This window comes from Metarhizium album (assembly GCF_000804445.1).
Source record: "Metarhizium album ARSEF 1941 chromosome Unknown scaffold_5, whole genome shotgun sequence".
NCBI lineage: Eukaryota > Fungi > Ascomycota > Sordariomycetes > Hypocreales > Clavicipitaceae > Metarhizium > Metarhizium album.
The window spans coordinates 887,434-903,029 of NW_024467579.1; the positions used below are offsets into that span (position 1 = coordinate 887,434).

Genomic DNA, 15,596 nt, shown 5'->3' on the forward strand with positions numbered 1-15,596 from the left:
ATAACATCGCATTTTCTATTTTTACTTTTGACTTCTTCATGACATATTAAGTGACCTGACGGGCCATGTTAAAAGGGATTAATAGACAATATGATAGCGATTTGTGTATCTGTTTCTCGTTGTATTGTAACTGATATGTAGCGACAGGTGACTATAACTAGCTGGGTTCATTTCCTTGCTGGCATGTTACGGTGAGTAGTAGAAAATAATGAACTGCCGAAGGCCAGATAGGGTCTTGTGGCTTTGCTGAGTGACCACCAGTCTTACCTAATAGGCCGGCTGAGCGTCTTCATCTAGTCTAAAGTTACAATAGCTCCGCATGATTTTGGCGGCTCAGGGATTTGTGGAATGCTATTTATCATCTGCCTTCGTCACATCGCCGTCGCCTGGACCATCAGCAGTTTCGCCAGCTTGCCTCGTGGTTTCCTCTGGTTTCTCCATTTGGACCTTATCTGTGCTGGACTTGGTTCCAATGTCTTCCGAGGCAAGGTCACTCCGCAACTCTGGCAGAAATCGATCAACCCGCTTCCACGTCTCGCTCCAAAGCGCCTGCTTAGATGCGTCTCCTGATTGGGGATCAAGATACCCACTACTCGCCATGAAAAGTACGACATTCTTCAAATTCTCTCTTACTGCTTCCTCCTATGAAACTCATTAGCACTGGTACGATCTAAGCGGAATGAACGGATGAGTAATGAGCGCACCAAACTGTCTCCTTGACCACTGTTCATAAGACGATCCATTATTTCAATAATTTTAACCCACAGGTCTAGCATACCATCCCATCCGGAAAGCAGTACTAGATATTGCAAAAAGACTTTGCACAGAAGTGATGCGCACTGCACTCGCATCTCACTCATACCGTCTCTGTCCGAGGAAAAGACTTCTGGCTTGAGCAGTCGCTGTATCAAGGGGAACAACACCCTGCTGAAAATGGCCGTCCATTCTTTTGCGTCTGTAAGCGTTACCTCCGGAGACAGAAGCAAGCGTTGCATGGTAGAGAATGCGAGTTGCCGGATGTCTCTGCATGGATTGGTACACTGTGTTGTTAGTGTTTGGAAAATTGGAAGCCAATACGCTGACCACGCTGGCACATTGTTAGTTAGTGCACCGTATACGCATGATCACATATATAGGCTTCGGGGCTTACCCTCATTCGTCTCGAGACGCGATTGCTGCATCAAGTGTGGGACACGGGCAGCCATGCGTTGCAAAGCAATAATTGCCTTGCATCCCCTTTCGACACTTTCTTTATCACTATTATTAGGTTAGGATGACAATACAAAAAAATGACCCAGTAATGGGAGGCGGTAGGCTCACGGTTGGAAAGGCCTCAATGCTCTGCGCTGATTCTGTTCTAAATTCAATTCTGACGGCTCAGCAGGAGCTGCAGCAGATGCAAAGAAGTTCAAAAGAGCGATAGCAGCTTCGTAATTGTCTGCAGCAATAGCCGGCGGGTTCCCAGTTGCACCATTCTCCAGGATTGCAAATACAGACGCAGCACCGTCTGGATTCCCTGCTAACACGCCTAGAATGGCCCAAAAATCAGGAGACTTCATAATTTCGCTTCGGAGTGGTCCGGGTTCTTCCGTACAAGTGGCAAGCCCCCTCAATGTTGTGTCGGAAGACTTTGCTATGACTTGCTGTGGCAAATTCGCGATCGTATGTAGCAATGAGTGCACTTTGACAAAGTCGTGATCCTGAACTAAGGTTTTAGCAAAGGAACTACAGACTGGGATAACGGAGGAACATACATAACTGCTCTTGAGAATAGACAAGGCGTGAAAAACTGCCCGGGACAAGGTAATAAAGTGCCACTGTGTCGGATCCCGAAGCAGCCCCAGCACCACATCGAACACTGTTTTGCCCATGAACTCAATGAATTCGTCGGTTTGAATGGCCAATATTGTACAAAATTCCAAGATGTAGGCCACACTAGGATCATATGTCGGCTGCGTAGCAGCTCGAGTTTGAGTATTTGCTGACACAGGTGGGATGGAATCTGGTTTGACTGTGATGACCGCCGCCTGATCAATCTCGGGAATCTGTTCAAGAAGCGCCTCCACTAGTTCTGTAGCGATAGGAGCAGAGAGATTGCTGCCCATGTCAGAACACATGTAGATGTCAAGAGAACATAGCAACTTACGATATATTGTGGAAAATTTGCTCCATATTGCATGACTTGATGCAATCGACAGTACATAATGTACTCTCTAGTTCTTCTTCTGACGGTTCTGGAGGGTCGTCAGCTGCATAGCTGGATATGTAAGAAGTGAAAGCGCTGAAGAATCCAGTCTCAGCGGTTCGCGTAGCTCGGTCTATAATCTGGGACGGCATTTGCAGAGGAATCCCTTGTATCGTCAGCGAGAATTTACTGGCGATGGCGAATGATGGTATTAATGAGTTGACAAAAAGATTCACCCAAATTTGTACAACCTTCATCACGTTAGTCCGATGCATCTGATTGCATTTCATTGCCAATGAAAAACTTACTTGTTTCCATCCTTGATGAACTAGAGCCTCATTCCCAGTGATCACACGAAACAAAACGAGTGTGGCTAGTTGTGCACGGAAATCCCTGCCCAGCTTGACGGCTAACTCACTGACCATGACACTTCCATCCCCAACGTCAATCTCTGTGTTCAAAGACGTATTGAAAGTGCTAGCCGTGGCAAGAGTACTCATGTGGCTGAGGCAGTAGATGATTTGATCTAGCGCATCAGAGTTTTTGTATTTGGCTGCGATACGGGCACATTCATCGAAGCCAGTGACGATTCTAGCGAAGACCGCATCATCAGTCGCAGACATGAAAACATATGACAACGTTGAAACGATCGGCCTCCATGTAGCGTCAAACATATCAGCATCGTATATGTTCGTATTGCATATAACCAGGTTCCCCGCTGTTTCAGTTTTCAGTAAGAGTTCTCTCCATGCATAGTCGAAAGCATGCTTGTTATCGTGCTCGTCTGGCAAGATGATTTCATTAGACTTGATAGAGTCGAAAATTGCTTGAAGAAACTCTACAGCAAAGTCTTTTCCATCATTTGTACCACGAAGATTTCTCGAAAAGTCTTCAAAGGTCATCCTCTTGGCGGATTTAAGATTCGGATTGTGCTGGTCGGTATTCAGGATGATTATTGCGTAAGTCAATATGAAGACGGCGTCTTTGTTGGCTACATCCTTTGGTGTGTCGTCCGCGCAATACTTCTCTGAAAAGCATTCAACGATCGCCGCTATAAGTGGTGCTTCGCCTGGTAGCCTAAATGTTTCCAGAAGAACTCTCAATGCCTCATCTACTCTCTTACCAGAAAAGTCGAAGAGGTCTAGAAACGCTTTTAAGATCGCCTCATTACCCCTTTTGGAAAGATAGTCACCTAATACCGATTTGGAAACCCGTGAAGTTTCCTTGAGAAATTTCGCTACCTCGGCAGGATTATTGGCATCAGATATAATTTCCTGAGCCTCCAAATAACCGAGTCCTAACTTTGGTTTCTCATTGAACTTGCTAGTTCCTTTGACAATAATCTTTTTCTTTCGTCTTTGCTCCCGAAGATGAGATGGCTGTGGAAGCCCTTCGACGATAGGGTCTTCTTCTAGCCTCTCAGCCAAGAACTGAATGTAACGAAGCAGAGCGTCAAGGCACAGTGGCGGTACACTAGTTGTGCTCCATGTTGCTGAATCAGGCAGCGCATTTCGCGAGAGTAAACCGATAATATCTTCGCACAGGTCCGCTCTATCCACATCGCAGTCATAATTCACAAACAGTTCGGCAACGAATGTTGGCATCCGGCACAGAACACCTATGGTCTCTACCATCGCTTGCCTTGCGTCAGGCTTGCGGGCGCCGCCTTCTAAGCCAAGCTTTTGTCTATCTTTCACAGAAACTGGAGTAGCGCGGCCGCTGCCCGCTTGTGAGGGTGGAGGCTTGACAAGCTTTGGTGTCTCTGGTATCCCGACGTATAGGGAAGGATCAATGCCTGGCTCCCGCGGAATATGGACTGTAGGGTGCAAGCATGCAACCAAGTAGGACAAGTATAGTTCTTGTTGCAACTTCAGCACCCCTCTACATGTAGCCAGCAGTGTACCTGTGACAATCAAGGACTCCTGTAGGACAGACATGTTGTCAGATCTGACAAGTTGAAAGAGATAGCAGCACAAACGATCTTCTGCGATCGTTGCTAGTGCCGGGTGCCGGGCAATAAACGGCCCTGAAACTTCCAAGGCCACGTGCAGAATTCGCATTGCCATCACCCTCATTGTGTCTGTGTGTTGACGATCATTCGGATCAAGGAAGTGAACAAGAACCCGGAAGAGTTCTCGGACAGATGGAAAAGAATAGGGTTTGAGGTCCATAGATTCCGTGTCTTCAGTTTGCGCACTCGAAACGTCCTTGAAGCTCTGAGATGAAGACGCCCTGTCCTCTTCTCCTCCATCATCAAGTGGTGCATCTGTCTCAGGCGCGTTCGAATCCTTAGGCTTTGAGGCGTTTCCTTCACTCTCAGACTGTCTGGGCTCTTCCATTCTTAAGTGGGCCAAGTCCTCCTGCACACGCTGCTCAAGCCCGTCATTCTCGTCGCCAGGTTCGAGCTCGAGATGCTTGATATCTTCAAATATAATTTGACACATGCGAACCATAGCAGCCTCAGCAGTTCTGCGCAGCACTGCTGAGAACCTTGGCTGGGAGCAAATCGCGAGACCACGACCCATCATGTCGCAGACACTTTCATCGCTTAAAATGTGACCACCAGGACCGGACATCATGTCTTCCATAAGATTAAGAATCATAAGAAGAACCACTTCACCTTGGGCTGAATCACTAATGTCGAATTGACAATGTGTAACAGCTGCGGATAGAGACTGCATAGCAAGTGCGAATCTGGGCGATTCAGAACAAACAAAACCATATGCCAAGAATTTTCTTAAGGCTCCAAGTGCCAGAATCGTAACAGGCGCGGCCGTTCCTTTGGCTTGGATGACAAGAAGAAAAGGCGCCAGTAACGACGGTGCATCAAACGTACGAACATCTGACAAATGAGTTAATGAGTGTCTGCATTTTTTTGCCGTTGTTGGCCAAACCTTTGACTGCCGTAATCTCGTGTCGAAGCCTGCCAAAGGCTGCAATCATTGGATTATCTTGCAGGCTCTTTCCCTTCTGGCCACGCAAGCCCCATCGGTTGCTCGCAGATGCTCCGTCTCCAGCGTTTTCAGCATCTCCAGTGCCTGCAGCCAATCTATTTTGTCGGGTCTTCAATACAGGGCCGGCAGTGCCAAGCTGTATTAAATTCGGGTTGCCGCCGAGAATTGCTGATACAGAAGAATGCGGCGATCTGGCATACTTTTGGACTGCAGAAGTTATTGATATACACTCGGATATGACCAGCGAAATGGGGTCAACGGCCACGGACACAGGTCGGTTGCGATACTGCATCCGCGGAGCATCGTAGTTCAGCAACGGCGAATTTGGTAGTTCAGGGGTGGATTGCCCATCCATTGTACCAGGCAATTGGGCATCATCGTGACTCATCGTATCGAATGCGTCTAGTTTCAGAACTTTGCGGGTGCTCTTCTGAGAGGCTCAATATTGACCTACGTCCTCGTACGTCGATATGTGGAGTTCCTAACGGCGGCGATACATGTGAACAGGTTCGATGTTAACAGCTTGCTTGCTTGTTCGACTTGGTTCGATGTTGTTTGCGTTGTCGTGGCGAAAGTCTCTTATGACAGGCCTAGGTAATTTGGCTAGGTCGCCTCGTTACAATAGGATGAAGATGTTATTGGAGCTCCCAAGGCTGGAGAAACCGTCCGTCCCCTGGAAACTCTTGGTACACTTGTCCAGTCTGACCCTCCAATAGCCAACCACCCCACCTTTTCGTCCCAACAAACATTTCAGCCTTGTGCGCGCTCTGCTTCTGGGCTGCTGTGGGGTGCGCGTATCGTTTATACTTGAAGCATGTATAGAAAGATAAAAGATGTGACTGATGCGTAGGATAGTATCAGACGACATTCAACAAATGGATCTTCTTTTGTTCTTCCTTTCCACCCGCCCGCCATTAGTGGGGCCAGGCGCGACCAAGTATGCGCACCTACGGCTGTAATAAGACAGCTCACCAGGCTTCTCTACTAGTATATCGTACATAATTCTCATTTTCCTGTAACAAAGTTTTTCTCCTATTTCGTGATAGCTCTGCTACCTCAAAAACAGGGGCTGAATGTGTAGCTACTTAATCCCAAGACAGACCAAAAATTGTCATGAGCTGGTCAAAAGTCTAGGCCGTCTGGCAACAGCAGATGAAGTTCTAAGTTGGGGACAGTCCTCCCTCAGCGCACCACGGTACTTAAGTAAGTACTAAGTACTTACTTAAGTACCTAAGGTATCCTGCGTTTGGAATACGGGCAGTACACCTGCAGGCTCTGCCATTCGCAGCACTTCCACTTGGATGAGAATTGGAGCGAGCGCCGCATCGCATATGATCATTCCGCTGCTTCCTTGACGTATACGTTCCCTACACAATGCCAATAGATTATATCAACCTGATAAGACTGGGGCACTGTGGTACAAAGCCTTTATCCGCATCTCAACTTGATAAAAATGATCATTATAATACATCTAAAAGAGTGACTTAGGTGTCTTTTATAGCGTTTGCAGCTTCACCTCTATGTGCTTCAGAAGCGCCGCCTACGCCCGGCCGCTTTGACTGCTGCTCTTGCTCTCTCATTTCTTGCTTATCCTTCTCCCACTGGCTAGTTGCATCACCAAATTCCTCCTTCAATTTCTGCTCCTTCAATTTTTTCTCCTGCTCCGCTTTCTCGCGAGCAATCCGCTCTTGCTCCATCTCCTATTGCAAAAATTAGAACTTGTCGACCAGCACTTAACTATTCAGCTACTTACCTCCATATGACGTATATCATCTACGCTAGGTTCATAAAGATGCCAAATCACATAATGCGGCAGCCCTACCACGGAGTACTGCATTTTTTTGGCCATCTATCTCAAACTGATGTCAACATACGTCACAAAAGAGAAGGAGGGAGCAAAGCAGACCTTTCCAAAGCCCTCTGTTTCAGCATGCTTTTGGAAGCTGAACGCTGGGAAGTGAACACCAGTTCGAAAGACTTTTGCTTTGGCTAAAATACTGACACCGCCAACGCCATCGATCTCCATTTCCATATCTGGGTCGCCATAGGGATCACGTAGATATGCCAAGTGAGGTCGCCAGGTGGCGTATTCAGCATAGCCCTCCACAATCACAGCATCCTCATCCAACGTGTCGGCTAGTGCTAATGCAGTCTCGGACTCCTGCCAAGAGTTCAAATCGTATGGTTGTTCGCCGCCGAGCCAATCTGGCAAGGGTCGCCAGACATCTAACAGACACAGAGTTGGTCAGATACCCAGATTAAAAATAGAAGATGAAAGAAAAAAGAGTTTGACGTGTTGCTTACTTGGCACAATGACGTCTTTATTATGACGCATAAGATCCTCAAGTATGGTAAATGGGGCTGTCTCTACATCTACATCTCGCCAGTAAACCCAAGAATGGTAAGGCCGTAAAGCCGCACTGAGAAGCCAATTTCTGGCCTGAGCCATTAACTTTCGTCGACTGGCTTGGGCCGCGAATCCGTGTCGGCTTTCAACATCTTGGTTGACTTTCTGACCAAAATCTTTCTCGATAATGGACACCTCTCCATACGGCTGTTTAGGATCGGGATCGGCCTGTATTCGTTCCAAATTGTCGGTAAGCACTTGCAGTGTACGATCTTTAGAGTCGGACACCAAGAAAGCTAGATCAATCAAATGATGAGGATACGTGAAATTTCGTAAATGTGAAAAAAACATTGCCAGGTGCGCCTCTGCATCACGCAAAGGAACGCACAAGAGTATTCGTTCTTCTCGTTCCCAGCCACGAGCAGTACCTTGCACATTGCTGAGGTCATAGTATCGGACTGTTTCGAGCTCGAGATCGTTCGTCGCAGATAATAAGCCTAGAGATACCACGGAGAGTATTGGATTAGAGGGCCATAACCAAACACTAACGAAAAGCAGTACAAGAACTGCGAGGCCAACTCGAATGAACAATTTCCTTTGCTGTCGATTCCCTGGTGCCGAAGTACGAGGCCGAAAGCTAAGCAGAAGGTTGCAATTAGTTGGGAGAATATATGGAAGTTTGCGGTCATCAAGCAATTACCTATGTGGGGATATTTCAAAGGTGTTTCCTCTGGGATATCCATTGGAGAATCCGCTTGCTTGACGCCGTGGCATCATTTTGTTGACAGAGAGGAAGACATAAGATGACAAATATGCGGCAGAGCAATTTGGAGCCGCACTGCCTCTTCCTAGGCCGCGCAGAAGCAGTGACCGAGAGAAGCGAAATTATCACCTGTGTTAAGAGGGAAAGATAATTCGATTCAATTCCAGGGTATTGGTTTGGAGGCAGGCGACGTAAATAATCTGCGCGAATGATAAGAAGGCTTGCAACCAGCGATTTGAAAGGCGAAAGATGACAGGCTTCTTCCAAACTGAGCCCCTAAGTTTCTAAGTAAGTAAGTAACTACCTAGGTACTTAGGTACTTCGCTAGGGTGTGTTGCCAGAGCGTAAAAAGACGCTTGGCAGGCTTTGGAGTGGGTACATGCTGTTAGTCGAGCGACCCTTCCATGTCTCCAATTCGAAGACGCTCGTTTTGACTTTCAGGTCACATGCGATGGACATTAAGCAGGTTACTTAGTCCTCCAGACTTTCCAGTCTCACCAATAAATGTGCAGGTAGTGAGAGTTAATTCTTCGGAGGCTGGGATACTTCAATCAGCTATTTTTTCGTGAGAATAGCTGTGGGCTAAAACGAGCTATAACTATTTAAACACAATTGCCTGAATCCAGGCAATCCTTCTGAACCCCCAAAACTACGCTTCTGGTCAGGGTTGAGACTAACGGACAATGGCAATTGGCATTTCTTGTCGCTGTTCATTGATAAAACTGTGAGTGATGTTTCTTTTAGTTGGTCGCTACAATCTTTGCTAGACGCATTGGACTAAGCATGATCACTCTGTCCACAGGCAACAAGCGAGCCTGTTGGTTCACCGTCCGATGGAGCCACCCTGCTTCGACTACAACAGGATATTAAACTGACCCTCCTGTCTTAAACCAAGGAATACTCAGCCACAAGGCCTCTGTCGAGATAATATCACACAGCTTGAACCGTCAACTGAAGTTCGACGACACTTACTTTAACAATGCCGTAGCAGAATGTACCGGAACTTTGACTCAGCGATATAGTCCGCTTAATTAGATGACCACTATGGAGTTATTAGTCGGCAACTTCTGACAGGACGTTCGTGATATATACAGCAGTTATTGAGAAGATCTGTCAGACAAGCCAGTTTACTCAGTCGTCTTCTACCGGCCCGTCCATACAAGTGAACCAAAACGAACCACGAGCAAGGAAGGGCGCTGAAGTCAAATGACGCCTGAGCGGCAACTCCACAACTCTCATAACGACCCATGCAGGGAGACTCAAGTGCGGGAGAATAACTCGGTAAAGACGAAGTAGTTGAATGGATAGAACTTGTGTCATCATCTGCTCATGCGCGCAGTCTCACAGAAAGCGGAAAACCAGAGTATGGTGGGGAAGATTACCTCGACCTCCTAGACGGCGCAACATATAGCTTGTTATGCGAATCGGATCTGTTGAGTGCCAGCCTACACAAGTCTGAAGATAACAGGGGAAATTCCCTGCCACTTCCCGCACAAGTTAGTCATGATATTCATTATATAGCATCAGTAAAGCGTGCACGTGTCAAAACTCGATGGGAGTGGACATCAGAGGTCATATTATGGTATTTTAGGATTCATCACTTCATTTCAGTAGCAGAACTGGATGAAAATGTGTCTCATCATGTTAGAAGGGTAGGGGGGTTGGTAGTGACAGCACTCAATTTACTTACCTGGTAACATAACGTTTCTGGGGTAGTAATGGGAGGTGATCGCTTTGGCGCTTCTGCGGATGTTTTTGGTTTTAGCAAGTATTTCGGGTAGGTGCATCCTGACACTCAGTGTTTGGCGGTACACTTTATCAGATGGTAGTGCATGTTTGTTCAATCGCTCAGGAGTCGCGGGAACAGTGGTGTGTAATATCTTCATGTGGGCTCAGCGTGGACAGAGGGTGGTGGTCGAAGTAGATATCGAGCTGGGGGGGCAAACGAAGGGCAGAATCACTCACCAGTTTTCATGATCGGTTGCAAGGCAACAAACACATGATTAAGTTTGCCATCCTGTGAGAATTTAACCCTTCGGGGCCTTTCGAAGTCAGTCACGTATCGAAGGTTTAGCACCTAAGTGAAGCTATGTATGTGAGGTGGAAGAGAGAAAGGAGGAGAGGATGATTATTGCTAGAAAAAAAAAAAGGCCAAGTTGGGGGTTGTTAATACCCGCGAGAAAAGGGGCTACGTATTCTTAAAGCGACGAGAAGTGGAGGCAGTCCCACCACTAACTTCATATCACGCCCCATTAGTTGCATAGTAAAAAGATGCTTTTCGCGCCGTCAAGAAAGCTCTTGTAAACGTTAAGACTGGGCAGAAAGCAAGCATCTTATCAAGCAATGTCTGACCGGCGGCGAATTAATGGGCCAGGGGGTCCGACCAATCCACCTGTCTATGATGAAGACTTCATCATTGAACCAGTTCGCACTAGGAACATCAATGAGATCAGACCATTTTGTAAGGCAGACTCCCATATCTCGCTTTTGTTCAGGCGTGGCTAACTGTGGTGCAGACCTGAAGACTGGTGTGACACCCTCAGCATCGGGCTCAGCCTACTTGGAAATAGATCAAAACTCTGGAAGTGGATTTGGCATGAAGTTTACATGCACCGTGCATGGACCTCGATCCCTTCCTCGATCAGCACCTTTCTCGCCGCATATGGTTATATCAACACATGTCAAGTATGCACCTTTTGCTACACGGCAGCGCAAAGGCTATCTCAGAGATCCCAGTGAGCGGGACTTGAGTATCCATTTGGAGACTGCCTTGCGCGGAGCCGTTATTGCGGACCGCTGGCCAAAAAGTGGTGTTGAGGTGATTGTAACTATTGTGGAAGGCGACATGAACCGCCAGACAACTGTTGATGAAGGTCTTGAAGAGTGGAACACCATGTCAATACTAGGCGGATGCATCACTGTTGCTTCTGCTGCAATTGCTGATTCTGGAATCGACTGCGTTGATGTCGCCGCCGGGGGAGTAGCTGCACTTGTAATGGACGACGGCGTCGAGAAAGAGCAAGAATTAGTCTCGGACCCCGTTTTTTCCGAGCACAAGACTATTCTAGCTGCCTGTTGTGTGGCATATTTGCCAGTTCGAAACGAAATTACGAATCTCTGGTACAAGGGATCTATGTGCGCTTCTGAGCTTGCGACATATCGGTCCCTGGTTGGCCGGGCAGTTCTTGCAAGTAAGGGAGCAGGAAAAGCAATATCACTGTCTCTTAATGAAGCAGCTCTGTTAGCTTAAGTGGAAGCTTCTCATTTGTGGCCGTGTCCTCGTTGCCTGTCAGGCCATCGGCAGGCCGTGAGAAACACCAATTTTCGACAATGGGGAAGACTATATGCAAAATTGGAACGGTGCTTTTGTATAGGATGAGTGGAATAGCCGCAGATGCATATGTTTTGTCTGTTGGCATAATCAATTGGTGATGAGCCATGGCAGCGTGGTACACATATGGTGGTTGGCGCAGTGGCATGTGCCCTTGGTTCTCCGATCCATGTTTTGATATCAGAGCTGGCGGGCGACCATACGAAGTTATAACAATCATTTATCCAAGCGACCGGGTATGATACAGGCAACATTGTTGACCTAGTCGTCTGTACACTATTGTACGGTGTTGCTAGGACTCACTGATTCAACCCTTGGGGTAAATTGTCAGCTGGCTGATTACCTACTTAGGTTCCTTGCCAACTTAAAACCGGCGGGATATGTTCCTAAGTACCTACTTAAGTACTTACCTAGGTAGGTAAGTACACAGGTAGCCAGCCAGAGAGTGCGTCCATACGTTGAAGTACTGCATGTAGTTACCTAGGTAGTTGTCGCATAGCATATAAGGTGGTCTACCACACACAAAAGTGTGACGTGGGCCACGTCCAATTTTTAGTGTGACATGTACGGAGTAGTTAAGTACCTGATAGTAGTTGTCCCCGTAGTCCCACTCAACGGCTTCGGTCTTTGGGTCCACCTAAAAAGTGGGTTTCGCAAGTGCGTGCCTTCGACAAGTTAAAGTAATAGGTACGCACGCATCCCGACCTCCGACATCTTCCAGCTTCACCTCCTGCTGGGTGAGCAATCGCTACTACAACCACCAGGAGTGTTTGCATCCCTTATTGGACGAAAGCGAATGAATCAATAGTGAACTTTCGTTACATTGCTATTACCTTACCGCAGCGCGTCTGAGCTTGCCGTGCTATCAGGTATCGCAATAATTTCACAACCACACCGTCATCATCACATCTCGCAGCGAGCTAATTTCTACCAAGTTTTGTGAACACCAGGGACGAGATTTGGGCGAGATCCCCCGGTACCACTCAGTGGCTATTGGACGTGCCATGGACCAACAGCCTCACACTACAAATGACTTTGCTTCTCACATTGGCCAACCTTTCACGAATCTCCAGACCGCTGCTGGTTCAAGTTGGCACAACATCACCGCCTGGGCCATCAACGTGACGCGAAATGCGGCGTTTCTAGAAGATCTTTTCTGGGCTGGTCCGCGGATTTTCATGAAACTTGGATCCTACATAGCCTTGTCAAACACTGCTGATGGTTCATCGAGACAGCTGACATCGCCATCAACTGGCGCCATATCCTCAGACCTGCACTTGCACAACTTGCTGGAACCTGATATTGGTTCCCCATCAGCAGCGAAGATTGGTCCCTCCATTGGAGATACAAATGCAGATACGCAAGCTACACGTCTGTCTCTTGATAGCGCGCGGGGCCTGGGTAGCGTATTTGGTTACATCACCAGCAAGTGGGCCGTGTCCACTATCGCCATGGCTATAATCCTCAATCGTACGCACATATTTGCAGCTACCAGGAGGCGATTGCAGTTCTATTGGCATACTAGGCTGCTTCTCAGGATTCTGCCAATCCTCCTTCTTTCTTGGCAATCGCTTCATCTTCTGCGGTCCATTCAATGCCAAACATCACCAATGTTCAATCAACTGCGGTGGGGGAATACAGACAAAACGGCCGACTTGGCGTTTGCACATCCGAGTGCATTCCTCAATGTGTTGAGCTCTAGCATACTTCTTGGCGTCAGTGATAAAGAATCCTGTGAGGCGGCTGGCATGGTCCCCAAGGCCGGTTTCCAAGATGCCCCAAACCTTCACGGATCTTTGAATCTGCTATGGCCCCTATTTGGTGTCCTGTGTCTAAGTCACTTTATTGAGACGCTATCATGTGCTGTTCAAGGTCGTCCGCTATCAGCGGAAACTGGAATGACGCTGTTTGAGCAATCACTCGCCTTTGCAGAGGCAGATGCGGCGGTCAATAATCAGCTTGGCTGGGGTTCATCGCCTCGGAGCCATCAGAATCCCAACCAGCTAGTGTCTGGTTTATCAGCATCAACTTCCCTGACGCGGTCCGCGCTTCTCAGCCAGGTGAACACAACTCCCGAGGTCTTATTCATTGCCTTTCTCTCGTCCATGACCCATCTATCCAGTCACATTTTAGGAGTATTTGATTCGCAATCAAAATACAGACTGGCAAATACAGGGTTTTGGGGCCTATGCTTCATGGGCACAATCGTCTGGAGCGCCTTTGAATTTGAACTAGGAAATCCTTCGGCACAAAGCATATTAAGGTTTCCAACTGTGTGCATCATTGGATTTGTTCCTCATATTCTAGTACTGTCAGGCATTGCGGTCTGCTTGCTAATATACGGACTAGCCCTCGTCCTGTCTGCTCTAGCTCCACCGTTGTCTACCAGTGACCGTTCTTCAGCGTCCCTACGTCAAAGATTAGCACAGGCCCATGAAAACATGCAAGCAAACATCTCTCTCTCCGAGATTCGCATAACGAGAGAAATGGATTTCTATACAGCGCTTCTTCGGACCGGGTTTGCTGCCATCAGCTTGGCGAGTGAAGCTGTTTATCTCAATGAGGACCGTGGTATCACTCTTCAACACCGCACATGGCTAGAAGAAGCGCGATTCCGGGAGGTAGCGGAGCTGCAAAGGCAGGCAGTGGGAATCGGAATGTCTAATTCTCACTTTGATCAGATTGGCACCATAGGTCTCGTTCCAGTAAAAGACTGTACCATGGCTGCGACAAGCGGATTCGCCAGAGAACGCGCCGCTCAGAGAATATCTAGAGGGCGAAGTGATAGGACCATTCGGACAGGCACTGGGGCGACTGAAAGAAGTTCAAGGTGGTTCATGGCAGTGGAATTTTTGCTGACCACTAGCAAGTTGATAATCCGCACAACTGCCCTAACGGCACTTTGGGGATTGGGAAGGATTCGAGTAAGAAGCCAACCGGCTTGGCTCCTTTGGCTGGCGCGACGCCAGAAGCTTAGCACGGGTGACAGGGATCGGGTGTCCCAAAGGGGGCACGACATCAGTTCGGGTGCTTCCGGACGTTTGGTCACCAGTGAAAGATCCGTTCCTCGAATGGAAGGCATTGATGTCGAGGCTGAATTCAGGCGGGTCAATGCGTTTCAGGATGAAGACAGCCTCGACGCAGACTTGTACAAATATTGGTTAAATGGAGGTTGGTGGGGAGCAAATGATGAAAGTGGTGAATACAAGCCCGAAGATGATGACAGCTGGGACACAACCTCCGCCATATCGGTGCCGACAACGACAGTCGATGAAGAAGGATCAGACAACGGCTGCGAATTGGAAGAACATGACCCAGAATTACCCTCAGGTCAATCCCCGACACGAGGATTGGAAACTACGCCGCCTGTGGATGCAATCCTAGACGCAAGTAACCTAGCACGACTCTTAAGTCCAGAGACCACGGAAGAACAAGAAGAAGCGCACACACTTTCTGCACACCTGCAGTACGATACAGTAATGACGAGGTCAATGTTTAGGCGCCAGAAGCATCTTCGGCGGAACCGTGTCCTTCTACTGCCCGGAATGACTGCTAACGGTGGTTACAACCGTACGGGTAGTCGCAATATGAAATTGAGCCCCGAAGATGAGGAACATCTCTTGGAGCAAGTTCTCCTCTCACGTCGCAACCAAAATAAATTGAACTCCCACGACACCGACACAGTTCAGAGCACTGATTCTGCAACTGAGGAAGCAGCCAATTTGCCGTGCGTTGTTTGTCAGAGTTCCGTACGAACAATCATCGTTTGGCCTTGTCGCTGTTTTAGCCTCTGCGATGACTGTCGTGTGTCACTGGCAATGAACAACTTTGATAAATGCGTATGCTGCCGAAGAGATGTGATGAGCTTCAGCCGAATTTTTGTACCATAGCGGCATCCTCACTTGGCCACAGGATAGCCGTACAGCTCCAAACGCAACTATTGGTCACGGGTTATCAATGTATGGTGTAGTCGTATTAATTCTACCTTCATCGAAAATGCGCGACGACTGTCTAAT

The 15,596-nt window shown here is 47.8% G+C and overlaps 3 protein-coding genes across 3 annotated transcripts; 1 reads left to right on the forward strand and 2 right to left on the reverse strand.

The window, feature by feature from the left end:
• Positions 1–351: 351 nt before the first annotated feature.
• MAM_02981 (Sec7 domain-containing protein) lies at positions 352–5,527 on the reverse strand (the record flags this gene model as incomplete). The annotated part of the gene is made up of 8 exons (XM_040821780.1): positions 352–642; positions 705–1,087; positions 1,151–1,257; positions 1,321–1,700; positions 1,755–2,097; positions 2,147–2,436; positions 2,494–5,027; positions 5,080–5,527. The coding sequence occupies 8 exons, from the start codon at positions 5,525–5,527 to the stop codon at positions 352–354; spliced, it is 4,776 nt and encodes a 1,591-aa protein (XP_040680349.1).
• A 1,096-nt stretch (positions 5,528–6,623) lies between these two features.
• Positions 6,624–8,263, reverse strand: MAM_02982 (mannan polymerase II complex ANP1 subunit; the record flags this gene model as incomplete). The annotated part of the gene is made up of 5 exons (XM_040821781.1): positions 6,624–6,839; positions 6,893–6,917; positions 7,014–7,365; positions 7,444–8,123; positions 8,187–8,263. 5 exons carry the CDS (start codon positions 8,261–8,263, stop codon positions 6,624–6,626), a joined length of 1,350 nt encoding a protein of 449 aa, XP_040680350.1.
• Positions 8,264–10,592: 2,329 nt separating this feature from the next.
• Positions 10,593–15,550, forward strand: MAM_02983 (Exoribonuclease, phosphorolytic domain 1; the record flags this gene model as incomplete). The annotated part of the gene is made up of 4 exons (XM_040821782.1): positions 10,593–10,710; positions 10,766–11,418; positions 12,516–15,307; positions 15,493–15,550. 4 exons carry the CDS (start codon positions 10,593–10,595, stop codon positions 15,548–15,550), a joined length of 3,621 nt encoding a protein of 1,206 aa, XP_040680351.1.
• Positions 15,551–15,596: the final 46 nt, after the last annotated feature.